We start from the raw sequence: 8,960 nt of genomic DNA on the forward strand, positions 1-8,960 counted from the left end.
TTATACTGAAACTGAGAGCTAACTAACTACTGGGATGTGAAAATTCAGGCCAAGATTTTTAAAAGCAACTAGCAATGTTTGGCTGCCTCATTTATGCTGGGCCCAACTTAAATCACCTTAACAGGGGCCTGAACTTTAAAGGACAGCTGCTCAGCACTGTCTAAGAATCAGGCCCCTGCAAGGTATCTAAAGTTGGGCGGCCAAATCACTAGTCACTTTTGAAAGTCTTGTCCCTAGGGTACAGTCACTGTGAATTACCACTGTAATGAATGTACTCTGTGTGAATTTACTAAAACGTACCAAGCAACAAGTACTACTCGTTATAAACACCAAAGAAAAATATTAGAGCAAGCACATGCAATGGGGGGGCGGGGAGGGAAGTGATCATCTTGTAATACATTTTTCAGTTTCTTTCCTAGTTAAAACTGCCAGATAAACAGTGAGCAATTGTTTATGACAAAGGAACTATCCATATCCGAACAGAGCACTGGTCTGTCACATCCAGTATTCCCCCTCTGGTAGTCGATTATACGTGATGCTTCAGAGGAAAGGGAAGGGAAGGATAATGCAAGTCCATTTGTGCCTTACTACACCACGTAGAAAGGAGATGTTGGGGTTATTCCTTCTTGCCCTCAGTGTAGAATCGATCCTGTAACTCCTTGCACAGGGTTGTATTCCAGTACAAGGAAGGCATGGGCACAAGTGAAGTTAAGCACTAGGCGTATTCTGTGCCAACAGCAGGAAAATATAGACTAGCGCTGTGGGAATAAGATTTTTTGGTTCAGGACAACCCAAAACCAAACCGTTTCCTTTGATCAAAATTTTTGAAAATTAAAAAATATATTAGTAGGGAATCGTGTTTCAATTGTGAGCATTGATGTATTTTTAATTTTTTAAAATAAAATCAAAAGAAATTTCAAAATGAAAAGTTGCTTCCAACTGAAAAATTCAAGTGTTTTGTTTTAGGAATGTTGAAACAAAAACATTGATTTCCCCCCTCCCCAAGATATTATCATTTTTTAAACCAAAACAATATGACAAAATCATCATGAATTCACAAAACATTTTAGTCAACCTGAACCTGCATTTTCTACTGAAAAAAGTTTTGCTCAGCTCTAGCCTAGAGCCCTTTGTGTGCGCCTTCCCTTACTCACAAGAGCATAAACAGTAGTGAAAGTCTCAGGATGTATCAAAGTCCCAGATAGAAGGGAGAGTCTGGATTCAAACTTTAACTCACAAATCACACCAGTTCCTTTAGAATCTGGCCATGATGTTTTTTTTAAAATCAGACGTTTTTGGAATTTTATTAAAATAGTGTGTGTTAGTGTTTGATAAATCTAATATAATTTTTAAATTGAGTCAAGCATCAAAAATTTCAGAAGTACAATCCAAGGAAGCCAGGTGCGTTTACTGACTCTGTAGAGTGACATCTTGATTCGGACATAAAGAAAAAGCAACCCCCATTGTGGGCAGGGCCGGCTCCAGGCACCAGCCTGGCAAGCAGGTGCTTGCGGAGGCCGCTCCGGAGAGGGGCGGCACGTCCAGGTATTCGGCGGCAATTCGGCGGACGGTCCCTCGCTTCCGCTGGGAGCAAAGGACCTCCCGCCGAATTGCTGCCGCAGATTGCAATCGCGATCGCGGCTTTTTTTTTTTTTTTTTTTTTGGCTGCTTGGAGCGGCCAAAACCCTGGAGCCGGCCCTGATTGTGGGGGTTAACGTGGGTGGAAGAGTGAGATAGAGACCTGATCCAAAGTCCGTTGAAACTAACAGGCTCCCATTGCGCTGTGAATCAGGCCCATAATCACAGAAGTGTAGGACTAGAAGGGACCTCAATAGGTCATCTAGTCCAGTCCCCTGCACTCAAAGCATGTAGCTCTGAACCCTTGGCTCATTTGGTTACAAGTTAAGATGGATTTGATGGTCTTATCGTGTCCTGTCCTCATTTGTGCATGTCAAAAACCCACCTGGACAGAATTGGCAATCTGCTCAAGAGGTGTTGTAGAGCTGCACTGCCAGTGTGTTGCACTTATTGAGGTGAATTAACTCTGTAGGGTGACCAGACAACAAGTGTGAACAATCGGGACGGGGGTGGGGGGTAATAGGAGCCTATATAAGAAAAAGACCCAAATATCAGGACTGTGCCTATAAAATCGGGACATCTGGTCACCCTACTGCTCTGTGAGGAAGGATGTACAGCACCTGCCTGCACTCTGCCTGACCCACATCAGTATTCTTAGAGCCTCAATTTTCATTAGCTTCAATAAACTGGGTAAACATAGGAGTCAAAATCCACAACCCTGGCTCAGTCCTGAATGGTACAGCTAACGTAAGCCTGGCTAACAAACCAGGGTATACTCCTACAAGAACATCACCCTGCAGTTGACTTAGCAAAACTTCCTGCTTGTTTCATTGTTTAAACTATGATTTACACAGCTTAGAAAATAAACATACGCAAAATAAATCTTTAGTTGCAGCCACACAGGAAGGAATGGAGCTACTTGTCCTTACTCTAAGTATGTATGCAGTGGACAAAAGCCAAATAAGAGCTCGATGCTAATACAACTCAATTCTGAGAAACTGACATGATTACAACCTAAAACATTGCCCAAAATCCATAATGTAGCCTGGACTCTGGCACTAAGATTGCCCCCCCGCAAAAATACCCCACAAGACCTTGTCCATGCAGTAGGGGTGGGATAATCATCTTTACCCAATTCCAAATATCAGACCTCAGTATCTATCAGCGAAGAGAATTATTATCGGTATTGTGGCAGTTTAGGATGTCATTCTTATTCAACAAAGCACTTAAGCATAGGCTTACGTCCATCTCTATTCAGCAAAGCATTAAAATTAAGCATGTGCTTTGCTGAACAGAGATAGATGTAAGCATATACTTGTGTGTTTTCCTGAATCGGGGCTTCTAATAGAACCCAGAGACCCTAACTGGGTTCATAGCCCCATTGTGCTAGGGGCTGTACACAGAGAGAGATAGTCCACACCCTCAAAAGATTACAGTCTAAATACACAAGACAGACAAAAAGTGGAGGGAAGAGATGACGTGAAGTGATTTGCCCCAGGTCACCTGGCAGAAGAGCTGGGAATAGAACTCCGGTCTCTTAAGTTCCAGCCTAGCATGCTATCTACGTCGTCTCTCTAAGCAAATTAATCTGGTTACGGCAATGGAGCAGATGGGAACATGCGTGCTAAGGTGAGGGATGGGGGTAGGTGGAAGATGAGTGCTAGGAGTTGGGGTACAGGAAGCAGGCTGGGCAGGTGAGGGGATTGTGGGAGGAACTGGACCATACTTCATATTGGCTTTCACCTCATGGCAGTGGCCATCATCAATCCTTGTTTTTTCGGATGACTTTTGTGTGAATATGGACCTGAGCGAATTGCTGGGTTTGTGTATAGATCAGATCCAAGCAGGGGATTCGTCCCAGCTCTGTTTTCTGAGCTCAGCAGTAGGGTTTGACATTACTCTTGTAAACAGGTGATTAATTCCACTTCTTGCTGAACTGGTTGTCTCTTGCAGGAGTGCTTCAGCCGATACTGAACGGGTTGGAATCTAGTCAGTTTTTTTTTTTAAAAAGTGGGTTACAGGGCGTTGCTGTACGTAAGGGTCTGTCACACAACAGGGGAAACTGACAGCGCAGGAAAATCAGTGAAACTAACGGTACAGAGTGCTGTCAAATGTGGAAAGAGAACTGAAAAACAGAAATATTTTTCTTTCAGTTGCTGTCATCTTGAACACTACACTACATCATACACACTGCCTCTCAAAATGAACAACATTATATGCTTAAAGTGCTCTGCTGCCCACCCTGAAGTCTGACACCAGGGTCCTTGGACTTGGGTTAAAACCACAGCATGTCAAAAATGGAGAAAGAAGTGTGATTATTTTTTAAAAAGCATCAAGACTGCAGTCAATGGGCCTAATCTTCCATCCATTGGTGACACTGATTTCAGATGGAGCAGGATGTATGGAATTTCTGCCCCAGATTCTATGGGAACTTGGGGAAAGGCTGCAGGACTTTTAAAAAACAAATTAACTCAAAAACATATTAAAAACACTACCATATGCTTTATAAAGAGCTATTTGTCTCTTAAGACCTTGATCTGGCAAAAACTTAAGCACATGAGTAGCTTTATGGATGTGATAGTTCCACTGAGTTCAAAGTTATTCTCTCACATAAGAGGAACACTAAAAAGAAAAAGTTATTTCCAATATGAATTAATAAGAAGCAGTTCAATTTTACTGCTTTTGTTCTGTGCTTGTACAGCACCCGCGTAACGTCCGTGATTGCAGCTCTTGATCTGTGCCTAATAAATAATATCCTTTTTGTTGTATCCCATTCCCTACCCTTTATCTATTTGGACCCCAATCCAGCAAACCACTTAAGCATGTGCGTACTCCCATTGAAGTTCAGTTTTTACAAATAGAGGGTCATGAACCTTTTTTTCAAAAATTAAATCTCATTTTATGTTGAAAACAATAGGAACGCTACAGGCCATCACAGACCTTAAATCCACATTAGAGCTTTTTTCTGTGGAATTGTACTTATCTTCTCTGGTGCTAGTGACCTCGGTGTTATCTTTTGAGCATGCTGCCAACGCCAGCTATGCAGGAATCTAGGTCCAGCTGCAGCATAAAGCATGAAGCAATGGTAATACATTTCTCAATATCAACAAAACAACAGAGGCTGGTGATGCTTCTGGCGGGAAATACTCTATGTTAAATAAAGTAGGCTCTGAGGACTGAGGGGCCGGGGCTCTGAACTGCCAGGCCCCTAGGGGCCGGGCTCAGCCCTGGCACAGATTAAGCCCTGTATGACAGATACCCTGCTGAAGCCCTTTGCATCAAAGCCGGTATCAAGTTAAACAGGCTTTTCTGTTTGTTTTTTAAAGGAAGATTGGTTTTTGTTCAGATCTTAAAAAGAATTATTGCAATGGCAGGTATTTAGCAGACACGCCCCCACCTGACTTACGACGTGTCCTACGATGAGCCCTGATCCTCCAGTGGGCTAGTGTTAATATAGTGGAAATCCACAGCTGTACAGGCTCTGATGTGGGAGCCTGGGCCGTAGACACATGGTTTGTTTATGTTAGAACACATGTCATACGGGGCATTTGTTTCTCATGGAAGGTTGGGAGTTCCTGGGCCTCCTCCCTACCCCAGTCCTAAAATGCTAAGTATTTTTGTTGTCCTGCTTGCGAATGAAAAGGGATGGACCTAGCTCTCCTGAGGACCTAAATATTGCTCCAAGCACTAGCCAGAGGCTGACGTATAACACCTACATCAAATTAGCTGTCTTAGCTTAAATTCCCAATGCTATTGCCAGACACTATAGGAGCTGAAAATGCTCTTAATGCAACGGAGCAGGGGCTAGGCTCCAACATTCAGATTCTGGGAGGACAGAGTTGCAGGGGTGGGTGTGAATGTCACTTCCCTGACCTCCCCGCACAGCTCCCGAATACTTAGGGTCAGATCCTCAGCTGGTGTAGCTCCACTGATGTCAGGGAAGCAATGCCAGTTTACACCAGCTGAGGATCCGGCCCAGAGACTCTACACGGGTGGAGGGAATGGCACCCTCAGTCTGCTGAGCGTGGGCACAGCAGTGTCTGTTTCAGTAGGACAGTACAGTTCACACCGTGGCACAGAGAAGTATCCGGGTGTTACAGCAGCAGAGCCAGCCCTAGCACCCCCATCCCTCCCAGGGAAGGCACAGCAGCGCCTCCTGGGGTCTTGAACAGCCGAAGACTTCTGCCCTCTGCTGGCTGGCTGTTTGCTCCAACTCTCTCCTTCCCCTTCCCCCAGTCTCTTCATCTCAGCTTGACTTCACTCCTGCCTCTCTTACCTTCTTCTCCTCTCCTCTGTCCCCTCACCCCGCTTCCCTTCCCATTTAACTGATCTCCTCCGAACTAACCCCCACCCCCCAAAATTGTGGCATTAATATAGCTTACACTATTTGTCTATCCCTTCCCCACCCGGGCCGTCTGGTTGAATTTGATTGTAAACTTTCCAGGCAGGTACCATCTACTATTGTACAGCGCCTGGCACAATGGGGCCCCATTCTGCCTCAGGCACTGCCACAACAAACATAATTACTATTTATTATTATTAACACCATGCTTGGAATCCGAGTCTCCTACACTCCAAGTGCTACCAACAGAGCAACGTAACTGAAATCTTTTCCACCCAAGGAGTACAGAGGCGGGGGGAATCACTTGATAAAGAAATAAAATATCAGCTTTAGGAAGTTGCCAGATGTCCCAACGTCTGGCTATAGACTAAAACAGATGGAAATAGATGCTGTATAAAAACACTATTACTTTGCACATGCACAGTGCCTTTCTTCCAAGGATTTCGACGTGCTTTACAAACCAGTTACCTTGAACCTCACAGCAGCTAATCACTGTCACCATATGACAAATGAAGAAACAGAGGCACAAGAAAGCTAAGTGACTTGTCCAAGGTGACACCTGAAGTCTGATAGGAGCCAGTGACACATGAAGTCTGACAGGAGCCAGGGGGAGGGGGGCAGAATCCTGGCCCTATGAAAGTCAATGGGAACCTGATTTAATTCACCAGGGCTGATATTTCATCCAGCTCTCCCAGCTCTCAGGCCTGTGTTTTAAGCACAGGACCATCCTTCCTCCCCTAATATTTACACTTCCTAACAACATTTCCGTAAGATGTATCGCCCTGAATGACAGATGACACAACAGCAACACTCGGAATTTTTCGTGCTTGCGACTTTTTGTTGTTGCTGCTGCGTGGAAATGGCTTGTGACAAAAACAGGTGACTTTCCCAAGTCTCCTGCTTTCCACAGATTATAATAAAACTATTTTTTTTTTTAAATAACAACCCCACAACAACCCGGCACAAATCAGCACAAAGCACAAGGCAGAGCTTCCCCTTTCTGCAGCCTGGGGATTAATTTACTCCAGTGACCTGTGTCAGATTTGCTCAGTTAAGAAAGCAAAGACACCAGGGTCAGAAAGCAGCCGCATAACTTAACAAGCAAGCCAAATTCCTGTATTTTTTTTTAAAGCGATCTCACTACTTTAGTATCTATCTATCTATATTCCTGGCCATTGCTCCTTTGTTTGGAAAGAGATCTGCCTCACATGGCTGAGAAGAGGAAAGTGAGTAAGACAAAGCCCGCTCCAGTCATGTCTTGCCAGTGTGGCTGCAAACGGGGGAAGAAAACCCCCCACCAAACCTTTCTACACGTTCCGCCCCCATTGGAGAAATGCAAATGCCAGCCCTGGATTCCCCGCAATAGCTGAGAAAGGCAAGATGCTCCACCGCCCAGTCAAGCTAGAGAAGCCACGTTATCCTGTGGTCCCCCCCTCCACCATCCCCCTTCGCCTCCAGGCTCGCTCTGCTCCTGCGAGCTCTCACTTACATGCGGCCCTCCGACGCCCTGCTGCCGGCGAGGATGCACGTTCGAGCCCATGCTGCCGAGCCTGGCTCGGTGCCCCCGTCCCGACTCGATGAGCAGAGCCGCTGGTTGCTCTCCGGCTTCAGCTGCCACCTGAATTCCATCCTGAACCCGAAGCCCCGCCCCTCTGCCAGCCAGGCTGGGGCTCTGAGTCATTCACAGATTCCTGCTGGACAGTCTCTTCTTCCCCCTTCCAATTATGGGGAGGGGAAAAAAAAAAAAACAGGCTGATTTTACTTTTCCACTGAAATCATTGCAGCCTCTTCAGCTGCCAAGGAGCAACTCATGCCAGGCTGCCTTTTCCGGAGAACTGGCTGGCTGAGAACGCCTGGTTTGTACATTAAATAAATTAATTAATGGAGATATCCTATCTCCTAGAACTGGAAGGGACCTTGAAAGGTCATGGAGTCCAGCCCCCTGCCCTCACTAGCAGGACCAAGTACTGTTTTTCCTTTAGATCCCTAAGTGGCCCCCTCAAGGATTAAACTCACAACCCTGGGTTTAGCAGGCCAATGCTCAAACCACTGAGCTATCCCTTCCCCCCTTTCTCAGCCCTATCTGCCACTTCCAGGCCATTGCTTATCGTTGGCATGTTGAATCTTCAGCAGTTGTTACACATGCTTCTAATCGTCTAAAAAGCTAGAGAAAACAATACTCTGCTGGGCATCAGGACACCATAATAATACCTAGTTCTTACAGAGCACTTTTTATCCAGAGATCTCAAAGCACTTTTCATTGTCCCCATTTTACAGATGGGTAACTGAGGCTCAGGGAGGTGAGGCTCAACATAAGAGCATAAAAATGGCCCTACTGGGTCAGACCAAGGATCCATCTAGCCCAGAGTCCTGTCTTCCGACAGTGGCCAGTGCCAGGTGCCCCAGAGGGAATGAACAGAACAGGGAATCATCAAGTGATCCAAGGTCACACAGTAGCTTAGTAACAGAACCCAGGTTTCCCAAGACCCAATCCAGTGCACTGTCCACTAGGCAACAGTGCCTCCCTTTGAGGCAAGGCTGTCTCAGGAGAGGACAATGAAATCTGAAACACCCCATTTTCAAAAATGGAGGATGTGTGTGTGGGGGTCTGCAGACAACACTCCATGTGTAGGTACACAACCACATTTGTGCATTCAGAGCCAGTACCAGGATGCGCCAATCAGGCAACTGCAGACACAGCAAAGGGACACCTAGATGTTTAACTGGCCATTTGAATGCACAGCTATAGGGTGACCATATTTCCCAAAGAGAAAAGGGGACACCAGAAGGGGCTGGCCCAAGCCTGCCCTGTGGCTGGCCTGAGCCCCCCACCCTCCACGCGAGGCTGGAACTCTGCCTGCCCCCCACAAGAGGCTGTCACTGGAGCCCTGCCACCCCCTCCACACTGCACCCCACTTTTTTGACAAAAGTGGGCAGTTGTCCCATTTGCTCTTGCCAACTGATCAAGTCAGCAAGAGCAAACGGGACAAATGCCCACTTTTGCCAAAAAAGCCGGGACAGAGCTTAAAAAAGGGACTGT

General features: G+C 45.9%; 1 protein-coding gene across 1 annotated transcript in view; it reads right to left on the minus strand.

The window, feature by feature from the left end:
• GNE (glucosamine (UDP-N-acetyl)-2-epimerase/N-acetylmannosamine kinase) overlaps nt 1-7,549 on the minus strand; it is a 69,684-nt gene extending 62,135 nt beyond the window's left edge. The window contains exon 1 of the mRNA XM_034773428.1: nt 7,410-7,549. Within this exon, the coding sequence (XP_034629319.1) occupies nt 7,410-7,460 (51 nt within the window). The 5' untranslated portion in view covers nt 7,461-7,549. The remainder of the gene's footprint in view (nt 1-7,409) is intronic.
• Between the last annotated feature and the right edge of the window lie 1,411 nt (nt 7,550-8,960).

The sequence above is a fragment of the Trachemys scripta genome, chromosome 6 (assembly GCF_013100865.1).
Source record: "Trachemys scripta elegans isolate TJP31775 chromosome 6, CAS_Tse_1.0, whole genome shotgun sequence".
Lineage (NCBI taxonomy): Eukaryota > Metazoa > Chordata > Testudines > Emydidae > Trachemys > Trachemys scripta.